Source organism: Lepus europaeus, chromosome 19, assembly GCF_033115175.1.
Source record: "Lepus europaeus isolate LE1 chromosome 19, mLepTim1.pri, whole genome shotgun sequence".
Classification (NCBI taxonomy): domain Eukaryota; kingdom Metazoa; phylum Chordata; class Mammalia; order Lagomorpha; family Leporidae; genus Lepus; species Lepus europaeus.
This window is the reverse complement of record NC_084845.1, coordinates 20,697,911-20,717,286: the sequence shown is the minus strand read 5'-3', so window position 1 is coordinate 20,717,286 and position 19,376 is coordinate 20,697,911. Positions and strand designations below refer to the sequence as shown.

General features: G+C 58.0%; 1 protein-coding gene across 3 annotated transcripts; it reads right to left on the bottom strand.

The window, feature by feature from the left end:
• Positions 1 to 9,296: 9,296 nt before the first annotated feature.
• C19H19orf12 (chromosome 19 C19orf12 homolog) lies at positions 9,297 to 18,365 on the bottom strand. 3 transcript variants are annotated; one of them, XM_062176696.1, is made up of 3 exons: positions 17,936 to 18,365; positions 13,964 to 14,134; positions 9,297 to 10,280 (listed from the first exon to the last, which is right to left on the bottom strand). In XM_062176696.1, the coding sequence occupies exons 2-3, from the start codon at positions 14,121 to 14,123 to the stop codon at positions 10,015 to 10,017; spliced, it is 426 nt and encodes a 141-aa protein (XP_062032680.1). In that variant the 5' UTR covers positions 14,124 to 14,134; positions 17,936 to 18,365; the 3' UTR covers positions 9,297 to 10,014. The 3 variants fall into 3 exon arrangements, with proteins under 3 accessions (XP_062032680.1, XP_062032681.1, XP_062032679.1); XM_062176697.1 differs by lacking the exon at positions 17,936 to 18,365 and adding an exon at positions 17,491 to 17,635; XM_062176695.1 differs by lacking the exon at positions 17,936 to 18,365 and adding an exon at positions 17,497 to 17,579 and having other exon boundaries at positions 9,300 to 10,280.
• Between the last annotated feature and the right edge of the window lie 1,011 nt (positions 18,366 to 19,376).

The following is a 19,376-nucleotide window of genomic DNA, read 5'->3' as shown; positions in this document are numbered from 1 at the left end:
TAACATGCGTTTTCCATGAACTTTTTGAAGACCCCTGGTATAAATGACGTCCCACTGTAGCTATCGTTTTGCTCTGCCCTCCTTTGCTGGATGTTGCTTCTGCGAGACTCCTCCCCACTTTTGTGGGCATGGGTTCTTTACCGCCTTGCACTGCGCTATTCTATGATAGGAACCCTCTGCAAGTCCTCATCCATTCCACCATGGAGGGACATTTGGGTCATTCCCACTTTGGGTTTATTTTGCACACATTCCTGCAGACGTCTCTACTGGACCTAAACACTCATCTCTGCTAGGTTCCTAACCAGAAGTGGAATCACTGGGCATGGAGCGTATCGACGTTGGGTGGGTATCGGTGGGTGTAGAGCTTGCGCCAGTGCACACTACCCGGCAGTGTGGAGTTCCAGCTGCTCCACTTCCTCACCAACACTTGGCTTCATCGGTCCTTTTCACCGTGATCACCCAGCAGGTTAGGGAATGCGGCTCTCAGGTGCTGTGCTGTTATCAGAGCTGTTCCTGCAGCTCACGGGCAGGAGGGTCCTGGGCCTGAGATCATTTCCGGGCCAGGCCTGGTTCCAAAGAGACAGCTCTGTGGGACGATGGGTTAGCACTGGTGCAGAATGAAAGGACGAAACTGCTGACTTTATACTTGTTTTATATTCTATATAATAAATTTTATATTATATAAATATATATTAAAATATATTACATATATAATAATTTTATGATATATAATAATATGATATATTTTACATTATATATTATTATATTTTATTTATTTATTCATCCAGCAAATATTACATTATTTACATTATCTATTTGGCATGCATTGGGGAGAACACCATGAACAAAACAGACAAAAAACACTCCCCTTCTGGAAGAATTAAGGAGGCAGACAATAAATATAAAAGTATGTTATTAAAGAAGCCCACAGGGCCAGTGTTGTGGCATAATAGGCTAAGCCTCCACCTGCGGTGCCAGCATCCCATGTGGGCACCGGTTCGTGTCCCGCCTGCTCCTCTTCCGATCCTGCTCCCTACTGATGCATCTGGGAAAGCAGCAGAGGGCGGCCCAAGTGCTTGGGCCCCTGCACCCACGTGGGAGACCCAGCAGGAGCTCCTGGCTCCTGGCTTTGGCCTGGCCCAGCCCTCACACTGTTGCAGCCGTTCAGGGAGTGATCCAGTGGATCAAAGATGTCTCTCTCTCCTTCTCTCTCTGTATTTCTGCATTTAAATAAACAAATCTTTAAAAACAGAAAAAGTCCAGGCAATTTCACCCCACAACATGGCACTCTGGTTTGCTGATTTTTTTTTTAATTAACCGCACTTGGAGAGCAACCCATCCTGGAGCAGCCCTCACTGTAACAGCCTCTTAGCTGCCTAAAGAGCCACCAGAGAGGACAGCAATTACCCCTCTCCTGAGTTTTGATTAACTAGACACCTGTCTGCAGGGAGGACAACAGATGTCAGCACAGCTGGACTGATGTCACAATTGGACAATTCCGTCTATTTTTTAAGATTTTTTTTATTTGAAAGGCAGAGTTACAGGGAGAGAGAGAGGGAGAAAGAGAGAGAGAAATCTCCCATCCATTGGTTCACTCCCCAAAGGGCCACAACAGTTGGGCCAGGCCAAAACCAAGAGTGTGGAGCTCCATCTAGGGGGAGAAGCAACAGAGGGGGAGCAGGTGTAGCCAGTGAGGCCAGGGGAGGCCCAGCAAAAGGGGAGGCACCAGCTGTGCCCAATCTGTCCATGGTCAATTAGAGCTGACCCTGGGTGTGGTCGCAGGGAGGACAGGGGTGACCTTGGTAAGAGGTCCACAGGTGGTAGGAGCAGGGCTGGAAGGGGTTGGGAAGCAGAAGGCAAGCTGACCAGAGCAGGACTGGAAAACTCACTGGAGAAACCCACTGTGAGGGAGCAGCTAGTTTCTTTTTATTTGTTTATTTGAAAGTCAGAGTTACACAGAAAGAGGAGAGGCAGAGGCAGAGGCAGAGAGAGAGAGAGAGAGAGAGAGAGAGAGAGAGAGAGAGAGAGAGAGAATGGTCTTCTATCCGCTGGTTCACTCCCCAGTTGGCTGCACTGGTCAGAGCTGTACCAATCTGAATGAAGCCAGGAGCCAGGAGCTTCTTCCAGGTCTCCCACCCAGGTGCAGGGGCCCAAGGACTTGGGTCAACTTCTACTGCTTTCCCAGGCCATAGCAGAGAGCTGGATCGGAAGAGGAGCAGCCGGGACTTGAACCGGTGCCCATATAGGATTCTGGCACTGCAGCCACAGCTCCGGCTCTTATACAAGTTCTTTAGACAAAGGTACTTGAAAGATTTTGTGCAAAAGTGGAGTGAAAAGGTAAGTTTATTTTAGTGCAAACGATTCTGAGGTCCGTGCACAGATTTTTCCCAGCACGCATTCCCGGTAAGCGTTTGGAATCCACGCACCTGTTCTGGGTTCTAGGCCCTCGTCAGATGCATCCTCTGCAGTTACTGTATTCTAGCCATGGCTTGTCTTTCACTTTGTTACTAGTGCCAGACACAAACGTTTTTAATTTTGATGAAGTCCCATATGCTTACTTCATCCTTTGTCATTTGCGTTTTTTTAAAGAGCAAGGTCAGTTTATAGAAACGGGAGGAGAGACGGGCTCTGTGGGTGCAGAGGTGGGCAGTGGGCGTTCTCTTCTGACCTGAGAAGCAGGAAGCAGGCCACCACCTAAGAGGGGACAAAGAGGAAGGCGTGGAGCCCCAGGAGAGACCAGGTTAGAGGGAGAAGCACTGGACTGGGCAGCTCTTGTAGCTGTGCTTTGTTAAGGTAACCAAGCAGGCATTAGCTTACGTAGGGGAGAGGTACCAATGAAAACAGGAAGAAACGAGGATTGTTAAAGAAAATGGACTTTCTTACACTGGGACGAGGACATAACCCCGAAAGCAGAGCGGCCGTTACACTTGCAGTCCCTGTGCTTGCTTGGTAGCCTGGCAGGTGGGTTCAGCCCACTCCCGGGGGCAGCTCAGGGGAATCCCCCTGCCCTGCACCGAGGGGCTGTGAGGTCCAATAACGCTGTGCTGAGAAGGTCCTGGGAGGATTTTTGGAAACTCCGCATCCAGAAAAATCACTCACCCAGTTTCCCAGGAGAGGGAGGAGGACAGAACAGGAACCCCCGCCCAGGTCCATAAAAACCGCAGTGTGAGTACAGACTGGGCTCAGTTCTCTCCAGAGAGGCCCGCCTGGCCTAGCAGGTGAACTCTCTCCATTGCTTCTCTTCATTAGCCCACTGCTCTCTGTCTCAGGTCTGGATTCCTTCTTGCACGAAGACAAGAACCTGTAGTTAACAGTTTGAGAGCACTGATGGCAGAGAGAGGTGAGGCCAGCCGTGGGCATTCGGCCTAGCGGTCAGGATACCTGCATCTCACACTGGAGGGTCTGGGTTTGAGCCCTGGCTCCACTCCCGATTCCAGCTTCCAGTTAATGTGGCCCTGGGAGGTGGCAGGTGACAGCTCAAGTACTTGATTTCCCAGCACCCATATCTGGAGACTAGGATTCAGTTCTCAGCCCCCGACTTGGCCAAGCCCTGGCTATTGCACGCATCTCGGAAGTAAACCAGTGGATGGTGTCTGTCTGTCTGTCTGTCTCTCTCTCTCTGCCTCCCTCCCTCCCCCTGTCTCTTAAACAGAAGGAAGAAAGGAAGAAGCAGGGAGAGAGGCCAGGTGGTGCAAGCAGGTGTCTTTCCTTAGTGACACCCAGCTTGGCAGGTGCAGTGGGAGGGAGGGGACTTGGGGATGCCACCCTTGAAAGCTCTGTGGCAGGGGCCAGGCTGGATCTCAGAGGCTACAGCAAGATGCTCTCTCCCTGGAGATGTGCAGGCTCACCCGGGGAGGAGGGCTTCACTTCCCAGCTCTACTTGACCCCTCCAGGCAGAGAAAATGCCCTTGCCCCTAAATCTGATTAGCTCAGGCTGCCGTAACGGAATGCCGCGCACTGTGGGTCTTAAGCTGCAGAAAATGGATTTTCTCACCCTTCAAGAGACTGGGTGCCCACAATTGAGGTGTCAGCATGGTCAGCTTCAGGCAGCGGCCACCTCCTGCTCCTCATGGAGTCCTCATGTCCAGGAGGGAGCGAGCAAGCAAGCTGCCCAGCACCTCCTCTTGTAAGGACCCCAGTCCCATGAGGACGGCCCCATGAGACCTAACGCTCTCCTTCAGCCCCTTCTCCAGCTGCAGTGCCGCGAGAGGTTACAGTGTCAAGCTGGGTACCACAACCCAGCCCCTAGCACCTCCCAACAGACAGCAGGGACAGAGGAAATTCCTGCCCCTTACAGGAAGCCCCTGTCTCCTTGACCGCCCAGGTGGGAAACGTGGTAGCTGCAGGCCACATGTGGCTTGACACCTAGCTCGACAGAACTGAAACGTGCTGTTCCCGTTAAATATGCAGCAGATTCAAAGGCTTCCTGTGAAAATGCCTCATACGTAATCCCGTGTTGATTGCATGCACAAATGATAACATATGGGGTCAAATAAAGTATATTGTTCAGCTAATTCCACCTGTTGGCTCTTACTTCTGAGAAATGTGGTTATCAGAACATGCAAGCGGCAGATGGGGCTCCCGTGTGCACTTCTATTGCATTTCCATTGGGTAGTGCCGCCGTGAGAGAGGGCCCACAGCCTCGCACCTCCAGCACCAGGAACCCGGGCTGTGCTTTGGGACTTAATGGGAATGCGGGCAGCACGATGCTGTGTGGTTGTGGCTGGTCTCAAGTCATGGTGGCCTTGAATGCCCCTGGGAGGCAGACCCAGGAGTTGGAGGTGTGTGTCCAGCTCTCCGAAAGTCTGACAAAGCTGGTTCCTGTGTGGTTTAGGAACGCATAAACAAGTCACTTTTTTTTCTTTTTGATAGGCAGAGTGGACAGTGAGAGAGAGACAGAGAGAAAGGTCTTCCTTTTGCCATTGGTTCACCCTCCAATGGCCACTGCTGTAGACGCGCCGCGGCCGGCACATCATGCCAATCCGAAGCCAGGAGCCAGGTGCTTATCCTGGTCTCCCATGGGGTGCAGGGCCCAAGGAATTGGGCCATCCTCCACTGCACTCCCTGGCCACAGCAGAGAGCTGGCCTGGTTGAGGGGCAACTGGGACAGGATCGGTGCCCCGACCGGGACTAGAACCCGGTGTGCCGGCGCCGCAAGGCGGAGGATTAGCCTAGTGAGCCGCGGCGCCGGCCACAAGTCACATTTTTAAAAATATTTTTTAATTCATTTATTTGAAAGGTAGAGTTTCAGAGAGGAAGAGACAGAGAAAATTTTCCATCTGCCGGTTCACTCTCCAAATAGCCCCAATGGCTGGGGCTGGGCTGGGCCAAAGCCAAGAGCTTAGAACTCCATCTGGGTCTCCCATGTGGGCGGCAGGGGCCCAAGTACCTGGGCCATCCTCCACTGCTCTCCCAGGTGCGTTAGCAGGGAGCTGGATCGGAAACAGAGCAGCCGGGACTTAACCAGCGCTCATATGGGATGCCGGAGGGGCAGGCGGTGGCCTAACCTGCTGTGCCACAACGCCAATCCCATGACTCACATTTTAGACCTCAGAGCCCCCTCAGCATGAGATGTCCACTATGCTCCCTGTGAGCCACAGTGTCCCAGGCTGGCAGCGCCCAGGACCACCAGCGCCACTGTGTTCCTCCTGTTGCTCCCAGGCACACAGGTGTGACTGTGCGGCCGGCCGCGCCACACCACTGCAGGCACCCGCCCTGCCCTGGTTCTTGCCGTGGCTCCCGTGTCCCACCACTGCCCACAGTCACAGTAAAGGCGCCCCTGCCGGCGGCTCTGGCACTGGCTCCCCTTCTTCCTGCTATTGCAAACAGCAGCGCTCTTGGTATCTTTGCTTCTTGTCCACTGCAGTTATTTTCTTGGGATGCTTTTCCGGACGTGACATTGTCCTCATGTATCCCCGCACGCACATGCTTGCGTGTGTGTGTGTGTGTAAATACCTTTCAATCCCCTCCACTCACCAGAATTTGGGGGAGCCCTGTGGCTGACCTGGAGGCTGGGACCCCCAAGCCTCCTCCCAGCACGTTGACCCCAGCAGGCGCTCCCCTACTCTGCGAGCTCCAGAGGAAGCCTGGGGTTTCTTAACTGCCAAGACTGGTGGCTCAGCATCCAGCGGCGTTCTGCTTTAAATGCAAAAAGGCTGCAGGACACAGGGCTGATGCGGGAGCTCAGGCCCCTCCCTCCGGAGGCCAGACCCCCAGGGCCAGCGGTCACCCCGGGGGAAGGGCGGCCAGGCAGTGCCCGGCTCGCCCACGAGGGGGCGCATCTCCACCACGCACGGGAGGACCGGGCCGGCCACCGCCCCCCCCCCCGCCCCCCCCCGCCACCCACCCCCGGCCGGATGCCGGCGAGAACTAGAGCAGCTGCCAGGGAGCAGCCTTGCTTGGCGCTGTCCTGTGAACCCCCGGAGCAGGTGAACACCGGCCGCCTGTAGACGGCTTTGCTCGAGGGCACGGGCGGCCTGCACCGGGGTGGCCTGGTCACCCTGGCACCCTGTGGCCGGCACTGGGCGATGGTGCCCGCTGCGAGGGCCAGGCCCGCCGCCCGGGGACGCTGGGGCGCGCAGCCCCCTGGGCAGCCTGCTGCGGGGGGTGAGGGGCTCTGCAGGTCCCAGGAGGGCAGCAGCCCCGCCACAGGCCTGTCGACTCCACTTGTAACCCAAAGACGAAGGAAGCAAACCTGGACGGCAGCGATCACCCACGGAACGAGGCTCTTTCGGCGCGAGGGTGCAGTGGGCAGGGCGCCCGCAAACCCTGTTGCTGGGGGAGGAGAGTGTTGCCTGAGGGGAGGGATGTCGCAAGGAGGATGCCATTTAAGACACCCACGCCCCTTTCACGGCTCCTGGCCCCACGGCCCACTAGTGTACAGGCTGCGAGGCAGCGCTGATGGCTCAAGTAATTGGGCTCCGTCCTCCACACGGCAGAGGGAAATTCAGTTCCCGGCTCCTGGATCAGCCCTGGCCCAGCCCTGGCCATTGCAGGTATTTAGGGAGTGACCCAGTGGATGAGAGCGAGTTCTCTATCTATCTGTCGATCTCTCTCTGCCTCTCCAATAAACAAATAAAACAGGGGATGGTGCTGTGGTGCAGTACCTTAAGTGCCAGTCTCCCATATGGATGCCGGTTCTAGTCCCAGCTGCTCCACTTCCAGACCAGCTCTCTGCCATGGCCTGGGAAAGCAGTAGAAGATGGCCCAAGTCCTTGGGCCCCTGCACTCACATGGGAAGACCCGGAGGAAACTCCTGGCTCTTGACTTCGGATCAGCCCAACTCCAGCTGTTGCGGCCATCTGGGAAGTGAACCAGCAGATGGAAGACCTCTCTCGCTCTGCCTCTCCTTCTCTCTGTGTAACTCTGACTTTCAAATAAATAAACCAATCTTTAAAAAAAAAAAAAAACAGACTAAAGACACTTTGAGAGGTAGAGTTATAGACAGTGAGAGGGAGAGACAGAGTGAAAGGTCTTCCATCTGCTGGTTAACTCCGCAGTTGGCTGCAACAGCTGGAGCTGAGCCGATCCTAAGCCAGGAACCAGAAGCTAGAAACCTCCTCCAGGTCTCCCATGCAGGTGCAGGGGCCCAGGCACTTCGGCCATCTTCTACTGCTTTCCCAGGCCACAGCAGAAAGCTGGACTGGAAGTAGAGCAGCTGGGACATGAACCAGTGCCCATATGAGAGGCCAGCACCACAGGCAGAGGCTTAGCCCACTGAGCCACACTGCCAGCCCCAAGCCACTTCTTTTTAACTGCACGCTTTTTAATCCAGTAATTTCATTCTGAGGAAGCCCAACTGTGCTGATCTAAGCCACGCAGAGAAGTCACACAAGGGGTTCACTCAGCATTGTGACAGTAAACACCCGCGATGGGAAGCACCGCCGGGGATGAGGGCAGAGCCCGCGGAACACTGCACAGCCCTTGCGAAGGTTTCTGGGGATCTGAAACTACGTGGAAGGTGCCGTGTAACGGTGATGGAGATGTGTGCCCCAAGAGGCGAGCACAGTAGGGATGCAGATGCGTTAGAAACACACAGGAAAGAGGCCAACCTCATCAGCAGGGGTTCTCGGGGTGCTGGAATTTGTACTGAGTTTTATTTGACCGGATTTGTCCAGATTTTTCCAAGTTTTCAGCAATAAACGTTGACAAAGGAAACGTGCAAGGCTACTGTAAAACCGTTAAGAGAATGGGTAAGTAACGGCAGTAGTGGCTGCCTCCAGGTCTGCGAGGGGGAGGTCTGGGGGGCGCCTTCCTCAGTTTGAACCCTCTGGCACCTGTTAACGGTTGTGCCAGCCCAATGTTCGCTATCCAAAACCAAATAAATTCGTCTTCCAAAGACACAGAAATGTAAACACTGAACCCCCCAGGGCCGGCAGGGGGCTAGCAGAGCGGGGAGAGAGCCTGGGGCGCATCCAGAGGAGCACAGGAGCAGGGTGGGGGCACACAGCCACCAGGCCACCCCCAGTCCTGTCTGTCCACGGTCGGGGCCCGGCCCGCTCCTCTGGGGTGTTCTTCCCGGGGAGAGGGGCTCCCTGGACACAGGACCCCGGGACTGCGACTGCCTTGTGTGGCCTGGCCCTGGCCATGAGAACAGTGGCCAGCTACAGGAAGGGAGCGCCGTGCAGCCCCGAGCGTCCACGGAGGAGGGCTTGCAAGCCAGCGCAGGACGCATTGTCTCGTTCAAAATGGGAAAAGGTCTTCATCCTGAACCTGAAGACTTTATTGTGCCAACGTTACCGAGAGGTCAACCTCAAAGTCCTCAGAAGCTAACACACCACTGTGTGCAGCGCAGCCCCACTGTGGGTCCACGGGAGGGGCTGTGTGAGGGGCTCGCTAGGCAGGACGCACAGCTGTGCTCAGCTGTGCAGCCCCTGCCCAGCCCCGTCCACTCCAGCGGCACGGAAGCCATCACAGCGACTTCCCCAACTCCAGGAGTGGCTGGCGCTAGGGCTCCTGACCAGGGCCGGGTGAGGCTGCTGGAAGAGCCGTTTCTCCCACAGAACCAAAGGCTCGGTCCTGCCCGGATCACCATGGGTTAGAGGGAAGATGGCCTCCAGGCCTACCAGACCCGGGAGAGCACCCAAGGCTGCTCTGCCCCAGGGCCTGGGCCCCTACAGGGCACTCTCTGGTTGCCAGAAGAGGCTGGGGGCTGTGTGCACAGTGGTGGCAGCACAGGGCCCCGGGCCAGCTGGGGAGGCAGGCGGGTGTGAGGCGTGGGACTCTGGGTGGAGGAGGGGAGCTGTCTTCATTCTGGAACTTTCGCTGTTGTCTCACACGAAGGCTTTTGAATGTTAGAGATGCTGTACACAAAACGCGTGGGAAAGTGCCTTTTCAGGGGAGAATTTATTGTCGCTGGAGCACAGTGTCAGGGCAACCCTCGGGCTACAGACATTTCTTAGAGATGCCTTTGAACCCACCTCTTCAGAAAGAGCAGCGCCTCCTAAGGAAACGGTTTCATCTGAAACGCGGAACTCAAGCGTGACCAGGGTTTCTCGGGGGGGAAGGGGGGAGCTGGGTGTGCAGCGAGCAGGAGCAGGGGCCCACCACGCCTCATGCTTGCAGCTTGGCTCAGCCGCTGACCCCCTCCTCCGGGATGTCGCTGGGGAGTCAGTGGACAGGGCGCAGCACGCCCGGGAGGTAAACACGATTCTGGCACAGGTCGCTCGGGGTCCTGAGACCCTGGCCTGAGGGGCCGGTTCCCACACAGGTGCTTGGAAGAAGGGAGGGCGAAGGAAGCGTACTGGGACCACGGTGACGCCCGAGCACCTGACAGGGAACGCAGAAAACTGCCTCTGAGGCCTGAGATGGACGCGCCCCTGCTTCTGAATGGCTTCCGGGTCAAAGGGCCGCCAGGGCACGCTGGTAAGTAATTTCTAGAACACGTCACAGTACAGCGGTAGCCTCTCCAGCAGGAGACCCCACTCCGGGTGGAGGCTCCCCCGACAGCCTGTGGCACCCCCGCAAGCCGCAGGGTTATCTCAAGGCACAGCCGGAGTCGCCGGCAGGGGCGGCCTAGTCCTCGTACCGAATCTCCGCCCGCAGCTCCTTGGTGATGTAGCCCACGAGCATCGCCAGCAGCTTCTGCTGCAGGGCCTCACTGCCCATGACCAGCGCGGTCAGCTGCACGGCGTCGGCCCAGTCCAGGTGCCGGAGGATGGCGCTGGCCTCGTTAAACAGCTTCTGCTGCTCAGCTAGGGGCAGCTCCAGCAGGATCTGCGGGATCGGCTTAAACTGTCCACTCGTCATCCAGGCGCCCAGCAGGCCCCCAACGGCACCCCCTGGAAAACAAGGACGGCCGTGAGCGCGGCGGGGCTCCGCCGCGTGCCTGCTCCGCGGGCAGCAGGGAGGCCCGAGGTTAATGTCATCCTGGCTCCACCTGGCTCTGGCAATTGCCACCCAAGCCTTAGGCGCCGCACTGACAGATGCAAAATGAAGTGCGGGCTGAAGTCCTCTCCCACGGTGGAGGGCGGCCCTGTGCTTCCTGCGCCATCTCCCTTCATGCAGTGGGGGTGGCTGATGTGCGCAGCGCCCTGGAGCCTAGGAAATTTCCAGTGGCTCAGGAGGTGACAGGACCCTGGGGACAGATGAGGAGCCGCTGTTCTCTTAAAGCGACACTCTTCCTAAAACCCCTCCAGGTTCCGCCAAGAGGAACACGCTGAATGCGGTCTACTATCTGTTTTCCTGCCGCTGGACGGGGTGCAAACCTACTCCCCCTGAGGGCTTCGCAGGGGCTGGAGCATCGGAGCAATGCTGCCCGCTGGGGAAGGGCCCTGAGGCTGGAGTCCAAACCCAAGGAGCTTCAGGGGCCGGGCCGGTGCCCAATAGGAGTGAGGCGGGCACCGGGGGCCTGTGCCGACCTCGAGAGCTGGGTCCCTGCCTGAGGGGGCAGCTGCTCCCCCAGGCCAGCCAATTCCTGCCACACACAATACCGGGTTATATCTATGCCTCAATTTAAAAATATCAGGAATCAGATATATTTAACGTTGCAGCCGTCTGGCCTTTGTGAGTCACCCTGGAGAACAGTGTGTGGAAGGGAAACAGACTTCACAGTGGAAAAACCCGGCATGCATGACCTTCCCCAAGGGAGCCAGGCTGGCATCGCCGGGGTGCCAAGCGGATGCCGTGTGCCCTGGGGTGATGCAAGGGAGGACCGTCACCTCTGAGCAGACTTCTTTCCCGAGGCCCACGACTCCAGTCTAACCATGAGACACACACACATAGGACAAATCAAACACCTGCCCGGTTCCTCCCCTGACCGCCAAGGTCACGAAAGCAGGAGAGTCTGACCAGCTGGCACAGACCAGCGGAGACTAGGAAACAAACAGATTACAAGCACTGTGGGATTGTGGACTGGAACCTAGGACCAAAAAAGAAAGGATCACTAAGCAAAACCTGGTGAAACTTGGGGCCGGCACTGGAGCGGAGTGGGTTAAGCCACCACCTGCAGCACCAGCATCCCATACAGGCACCAGTTCAAGTCCCAGCTGCTCCTCTTCTGATCCAGCTCCATGCTAATGTGCCTGGGAAAGCAGCAGAAGATGGCCCAAGTGCCCCTACACCCACAAGGGAAACCCGGATGAAGCTCCTAGCTCCAGAGTTTGGCCTGGCCCAACCCTGGCCATTGTGGCCATCTGAGGAGTGAATCAGTGGATGGAAGATTCTCTCTCTCTCTCTCCTGTTCTAACTCTGCTTTTCAAATCAATCAATCAATCAATCTTTTTTTTTAAGGGTTGTGGTTGTATTTTTTATTATTATTATTTATTTAAAAGTCACAGTTACACAGAGAGAGGAGAGGCAGAGAGAGAGAGAGAGAGAGAGAGAGATCTTCCATCTGATGGTTCACTCCCCAGCTGGCTGCAACGGCTGGGGCTGCACTTATCCGAAGCCAGGAGCCAGGAGCTTCTTCTGGGTCTCCCACCTGGGTGCAGGGGCCCAAGGACTTGGGCCATCTGCTACTGCTTTCCCAGGCCATAGCAGAGAGCTGGATTGGAAGCGGAGCAGCCGGTCTTGAAACAGTGGCCATATGGGATGCTGGTGCTTCAGGCCAGGGCATTAACCCACTGTGCCACAGCGCTGGCCCCAATAAATCAATCTTAAAAAAAAAAAGAGAGAGAGAAGAAACTGCTACTTGCAACACCGACATCCCATATTGTAGCACTGGCTCAAGTCCTGGCTGCCCCACTTCCCAGCTCCATGTTACTATGCCAGGGAAAGCAGCAGCAGATGGTCCCTGGCATCCAGGAGAGACCAGGATGGAGATACGGGCTCCCAGCTTCATTCTGGCCCAGCCCTGCCCATTGCAGCCATCTGGGGAGTGAACCAGCACATGGAAGATCTCTTCCTTTTGTCCCCTCGTCCCCCAGCTGCTCTGCCATTCAATAAATAAATAAATCTTAAACAAACAAACCAACCAGTGAAATCCAAATCTGAATGGTTAACAGTAATGTTTTGACAAATGTACCATGATCCTTGTTAACATTAGGGCAATTAAACCTAAGTGAGAGATACGTGGGAATGTATTGCAACTTCCTGTCAATCTACTATTCTTCCAAAATGAAAACCTTATTTTAAAAAAGTGCAGCATGGGCCAGAGAGAACCCACCGAGGGCTGGACTCAGACAGCAGGCACAAAGCCCGTGCCCCCGCAGACAGCCATGCAGATGCAGCTGCAGGGGCACCTGCTCTGGTCTGAGGCAGACACTTGCGGGGTCCCCCTCAAGTCTTTCCTTTTTACTTGGAAGGCAGAGTTACAGAGAGGGGGCAGGGGGAAGAGCGAGATCTTTCATCCACTGGTTCACTCCCCTAATGGCCACACCGGCCGGGCTGGGCCAGCCAAATTCAGGAGCCGAGAACTGCATCTGGGTCTCCCTGTGGGTGGCAGGGGATAGGCAGGCACTAGTCTAGGACCTGCTGAGCTGAGAGCACCAGTAAGCCACGAGCCCCCACCCCACGTGTAAAGCTATCCTCCTCCTTGTCAAAATGCCCATTCTCCCGGATCCATCTACATCATCCAGAACTTGGGAGGAAGGTGCCATGCAATGCATGCTCCCAAAGTGGCCTCTGGGCACAGCTACAGGATAAAACCACCCCAGGAAGCCCTCCCCTGCGCGCTCCCAAGGGTCTAAGCATCCAGCGGGCCATCGAGGAAGGAGGAAATGGCCTCGTCTCTTCCCTTGCTGGTTCGCTCCAGGAGTTTCTCTCGATGGGAAGTCTGGGGCCGCCCGCACACTTATTCTTCCCGTCCTGTGGCTTCAGCCCAATGTCCTTGAATGTCAAGGGGAGAACAGCCCAGGAAATCTGGCCAGCGAGCTGGAAACAGACGCCAGCATCGGAAGAAAAGCGGCCTCTCTCCAGCCCACATCCGTGGGAAGACCAGCAGTTGAATGGAAAGGCTTTCCACCAGGCGGGGAGCTCTCCGAGGCCCCGCGGCCCCACATGGAGGAGGCACTGGGGAAACCCCTGCACCGCCCAAGGCAGCCCCAGGACACAGCTAACCTGTGCAGCAGGACGCGCCTGGGGCCGCCTCCAGGAAGGCCTCCCCCAGCCCCTCAGCTGCACCCTAGCCCAGGGGTCAGGCCACACCCCACGGCCAGGGCACAGCGATCCCTCCTGCCCCTGCCCAAAGGTCGCAACTTCATCCCAGCTCCGAGGAAGGACAGGGAATCAGCCAGAGCTTCATTCCCGGATGGAACGGGCAGCCCAAGAGGGGCAGGGTGACGGCTCCAGGGGTAGCGGCCAGCTCTCTCCTCGTGGTTTTTCCTGCACTTTCTGCTTTCCAAATGAGGACTCATCGTAAGGTGCTCAGCTTCCTCCCTGGTTCCTTTCTGAAATGCCCTGGCGCTCAAGAGGCAGGGGCCCAGACACCCCGGAGGCATCCCTGGGGGAAGGCTGAGGCCAGGCACCCTGAGCACAAACCTCAAGAACTCCCCGCCCCTGCCCAGGCTGCCTGGCCTGCGCTTACCCACGGCTAGTCCCGGCGGGCCGCCCACCAAGCCACCGACGAAGGCCACGGTGCCCGTGACCAGGGCACCCCTGCCCGAGTGCTTGACGGCCGCCTTCATCTTCCTGTCCTCGGAGAGGGTGCATAGCAGCTTCATGATGTCCTCTACCACGACGGGCATCCTGGCGGGCCCTGGGGAAAGCCGAGGGGAGAGCGCTCATGAGCGGAAGAGTCCTGAGGTTCTGGAGGGAGCCGCAGCCCCACTGTGTGCAGGCTGCAGCCCCACCGTGAGCAGGCAGCAGTGAGATGCCCCCATCACAGAGCGCTCAGGGCAGCAGCCAGCTAGGAGCAAACAGAAGCAGCAGAGGGGACACAAGGGCTCCTTTGCCCTCCGATTAGCTGCTGACTCGGGACAGATGAAGGCGTCACCCCGGCCACGGCTCTGCCCTCTCCTGCAGCGGCCCCTCCACTGGCTCAGGCCGCCCTCAACACACAAAGCCTGGCAGAGCCCAGGATGTCTCGAGATCCTCGTGACCTCTTCTACGTGACGGGGCGTCTGCGCTGACACCAAGCCGGGGAAGGGCAGAGGACGGGATCCGGGCCCACTCGGCTTTGCCCGGCTGGAGGTGGGCCTCCCACGGGCTGCACGCTCGCGAGGTGTGAGCAGGCGGAGGCAAAGTGTCTGGGGCTGGTGCGTGGCAGACTCAGTGTGGCTCTAAATAACCGCCCTGGTACGGACACATACCCCCAGCGTCCCCGCCCTGCTGCTCTTCAGAGGGGACAGCTCTACACACGGGGCACTGACAGCCCGGCCAGGGCAGGTGCTCCCCACCCCGCACCCTGCCAGTGCACCCTGGAGGCAGCGGACGACGGCCCAAGTGTTTGCACCCCTGCCGCCGTGTGGGAGACCCGGATGAAGTTACAGGTCCCTGGCTTTGGCCCAGCCCAGCTTTAGCTGTTGTGAGCATTTGGGGAGTGAACCAGCAGATAGGAGACTGATCTCTCTCTTTCTCTTTCTTTCTCTCTCTGCCCTTCAAGTAGCTGAAAATAAACATTAAGAAACATTCAGGAACCCATGAAGCAACCAGAGACTGAACACACCAAGAATCCGCAAGGCACTGGCAGGGTCTACTGCTCAGTAACTCTGGGTTATGTGACCTGCTTTGGAGCCAAGGAGAATCCTGAATCAGAAGTCTCTTAGGTACGTAACCCTGATCTCCCAGCCCTGGGAGAGGGCACCGAGCGTTCACAGCCACCACGCGTCCGTCCACGCCCTGGTCCCAGAAAGGGCGGGGCGGGGCGCTCTCCATCTCCCCTCCTCCTTCCCTCTGATGTCCTTGGCATCCATGACTCCCACAAGTGCCCAGGAGCCACGTGGGGCTGTGCTAACCACAGAGGGCCTGGGGAGGCAAGGTTCTGTACTTCTGACCCAACTGTGCGAGGCAAGACCCTGGGAGAGCGTGGCCGGGGTGTCTGGGCCTTTGCTCAGTCCTCCTTCCTTCCCACGCTGCGAACAGGCTTCTCCAGGCCTCTCCGGCCAAGTGAGGGGCGAAAGGCAATGGACGGGGAGGCCTCACAGGGTTGCCCAAGGCCTGGAAGACTCGGGCCAGCCAGTCCCTGCTCCAGCTGCCCTGTCCAGGGCTCCACCAGCTCCTCCTCCTCCCTGGAAGGGAGCTGCCTTCCACTCCTCCAGTGGGCAAGGTTTGTCTGCACACAGACGTCATGACAACAGCATCGCTAATCACAGGGAAGGCGCTGCACCTGGCAGAAGCCACCCAGAAACAGGGAGCCGGAGGGCACAGCCTGGCTTGCCAGGTGGCCACAGCCCTGAAAAGCAAACAAAATGAGCCTTGTTGCAAACATGGGTTAAGATGCCCAGAGGAAGGACTTGCACCGTAGCACCGGTCAGAAACTGCAATCCTACTGTAAGATGTGGAACCACCTACCAGCTTAGCTCTGGTTCATACCCGAGCTTTTTGTCTGTCAACTATCTAGGAAAAGGGGAGGCACAGCCCAGGCCCTGCCACTCTTGGCCTGCAGGTGCCCGGACGCCACTTCTGAGATGGGATTTCTATACTTGGGTTCCACAGCAAGAAACACACACACTTCACTCCCTATAACCCCAAACCCACCTGGGCTGATAGAACTTACGGTGCTACTACCCCCAACCTCCACCGAGCCCAAGCAGGCCAGCCCCAGGCACAAGCCTCAACCTCTGCAGACAGGGGAAGGGAGGGGCCGACGCGAGCATTGTGGCTGCCCCTTCATTTCCTTGCAAGAATCATTTCAGAAGTTGGACACCAAAAGACTCTTGTGGGGGCTGACACTGTGGCTTAGTGGGTAAAGCCGCTGCCTGCAGTGCTGCCATCCCAAATGGGCGCCAGTTCAAGTCCCGGCTGCTCCTCTTCCGATCCAGCTCTCTGCTATGGCCTGGGAAAACAGCAGAAGATAGCCCAAGTCTTTGGGCCCCTGCACCTGCGTGGGAGACCTGGAGGAAGCTCCTGACTCCTGGCTTCGGATTGGCGCAGCTCCGACTGTTGTGGTCAATTGGAGAGTGAAACGGCAGATGGAAGACCTCTCTCTCCACGCCCCACCCCCGTAGCTCTTTCAAATAAATTAATAAATCCTTAAAACAAACAAACAAACAAAACAAAAAACAAAAAAAACCAGACTCTTATGGAAGGCAGCTTTGTAACCCCATCTCCGGAGCCCCCCCCCTTTTTTTTTTAAAAAAAAGGGCTCCAGAGAGGGAAGCCAGCTTGTCCTCGTACACCAAGGTGCTTGTCTGCGCATGGCCAGAAGGGGTGAAGTAGGAGGCAGGAGAGCACTGTGAGAGGCACAGCCTCGAGGGCAGTGTCGCCCCCTCACCCCAGGGCCACACCCAGTTCAGACTCAGATGTGTGCACAAGGCCGGCCCGGGTCATGGGAAGCCCAGCTGCAAGGCACGGGGGAAGCCAATGCCAACTCCTCGGCTCCACTTCTTGTAGGAATGCCCATCTCTGTAGGCTGCAGGAGATATCTGAAATATATCGGAGCAGGTCACGGGGGCTCTGCTTCTGCAATCCAGGGCTGAAGAGCAGCTGGACTTCCCTCTCTCACTCACACACAACACACACACACACACACAGCCAGCCACTGCACCCCCACTGGTTTTATAAAAGGCAAAAGCACCTGCCTGTGCTCACCAAAACTAATCGCATCTCCTCTACCATAGCAATGCTTCCTGATCACCTGCTATGGGCAGGGCCAGGTGTGCTGCCCCCCGCAGGTGCGACACCCCAGCCCCCACCTACACCCAGTGACTATGGCGGGGGGGGGGGGGCGCCCCCGGGGGGACTGCTGCTTACTGGAGTGCAAACCGCCCGCCCGTGCCTCAGTTTCTTCACATGGAAAACGCACACACTGACACTCCGAGGCTCAGAAATACAGAACCTGGCCTCACCCCGGAGCAGGACCCCAGCCCCCGCCCCCAAGCCGCCCCCAGGCCTCCGGGCCCCAAGAGCCTGGGTTGTCCCCTCCCCAGGCCAGCGCCGCGCCCTCGGCCGCACCTTTACCTGGGTGTGCCCAGGTTACAGGCCCGCTCCGCGCTCGCGGGGTGACCGAGGCCCGCGGGCCCTTCCGAGCCCGGGACGGCCCACCCCGGCCCCGGCTCCTGCCCCCCACGCGCCCTGCCAAGCCTCTCACAGGCCCCGGCGGCGGCAGCGGCGGCGGCGCGGCCCCGGCTCGCTGGCCCCGCCTCCCCGCCTTCCGGCGCCGGCTCACGGGGGCTTCCGGGTCGACAGGCGTGGGGTCGCGGGCCCAAGTCCAGAGTCCAGAGGCCGCGCCCAAGCCGGGGAGGTACCCGAGGGCGCGGGCCAGGACCCCCGCCCCCGCCCTGGCTGCCCCTAGACCAACGCTGGAATCGCTGCTAGGGCAGGAGCCGAGTGCCTGCGGCCCCCAGGGGCCCTACTGGGGGTGCCCCGCAGCCTTGCACCTGCTGCCTCCAGCACTCACCCACGGTGCCACTCGGGGCCCCCTCCAGCCTTCCTGGTGCCTTAAGGGGTCTCTAGGGTAGAGCGCTCTTTCCTGACCTCCCCAGTCTGGGCAGGGAGAGGGCACAGGGAAGACGGTCAGAAATGCCGAGTGCAATCTCTGTGCGTCTCAAAATAAATAAATAAATGCAAGTTTAAGGGAAAAAAAATAGAAGTGCCAAGTCAACATGGGTGACCGCTGGCCAGAGTGGACTTCCAGCTGGCCCCAGTGTGTGCACAGGGGCCTCACGGGCAGAAGTCAGGCCAGAGCTGGGGCAGGGGAGCCTCATGGGAGCGAGCAGAGGGCCGGAGGGGGCAGGGCTGGGAAGGCTTGGGAGAGGAGACAGCCTGTTTCCAGTTCTGCCCAGCGCCCTGGAGAGCCTGCTGGAGCCCTGAGAGCCGCCGAACCATCTCTGGTCTGAAAGAGACTTCTGGGGCTTTCCACTGCCCGCTCAGCCCGGGCTCCAAGCGGTCCAGTACCCAAGTCACACGTGGCAGGAGCTACACACACAGAGGTTGGTCCTCCCAGGGCTGCCCAGTGAGGAGGCCTCGGGGTGCAGCCTGGGCGTGTCCAGCCCAAGGCTCGTGCGTGTGCATGTGTGTGTGTGTGCGCCCAGCACCCTGCCTGGCTATCCCCGGGGGCTGCTGGACACCAGAGGACCCCTGGCAGCCATTGTCACTGTGTCGTCCTCTATCCCCATTATGAGGTTCTCCAACTCCGGGTTCTCCTGGCGTGGAAGGACTCCCTCTCTAGCCGGGTGGGAACTCTGACTCGCCTCTGCAGGACTTTGAAGAGTGAAAGTAAACTGAAGCTAAGAATAACCCAGCCTGCTGCTGTGTCAGCCTGGGGGGAGGCCGGCCCTGCCTCTGCCGCGGGCTCCCTCTGGCGGTGCACGATAGAACTGACTCCAGCCCCAGAGACCCGGTGTAGGGCAAAGATGGGGACATGCTGTGCAGGAAACAGCAAAGCGGAAGCCACGTGCAAAGGGCAGCGTGTGAAGTCCACGCGGGTGGCCAGCCCACGGCAGCCGGGGGCCTGCATCCTGCCGCGAGTGAAGTCATAAAATGATTACCCACGTTGGAGCCTGGAAGTGCAACTCAGGATACCAGCTGGGCCCCTTGCAAACACAGGGTCTCAGTGGAATGTGCGCCAGCCCGGGCCCGCAGCTTTGCTTTGGTAACGCTTACAGGGACTCGAGACGTTTCTTCAACATCTCTGTGCCTCGGTTTCCTTGTCTGGGACGTTGAGTCCTTGGCCCCTGTGGGCCAGGGAGGTCTCCCTGCCCTCCCACCCCCATCCCTTCCACAAGCAGTGTTGAGCACCCGCGTGGACAGGTACCAGGCACACTCATCTGCTCGGGCTGCCATGCAGAGGACCTCCGACTGGGTGGCCTGGAGCGGACACCACAGTTGTCTCGCTGTTC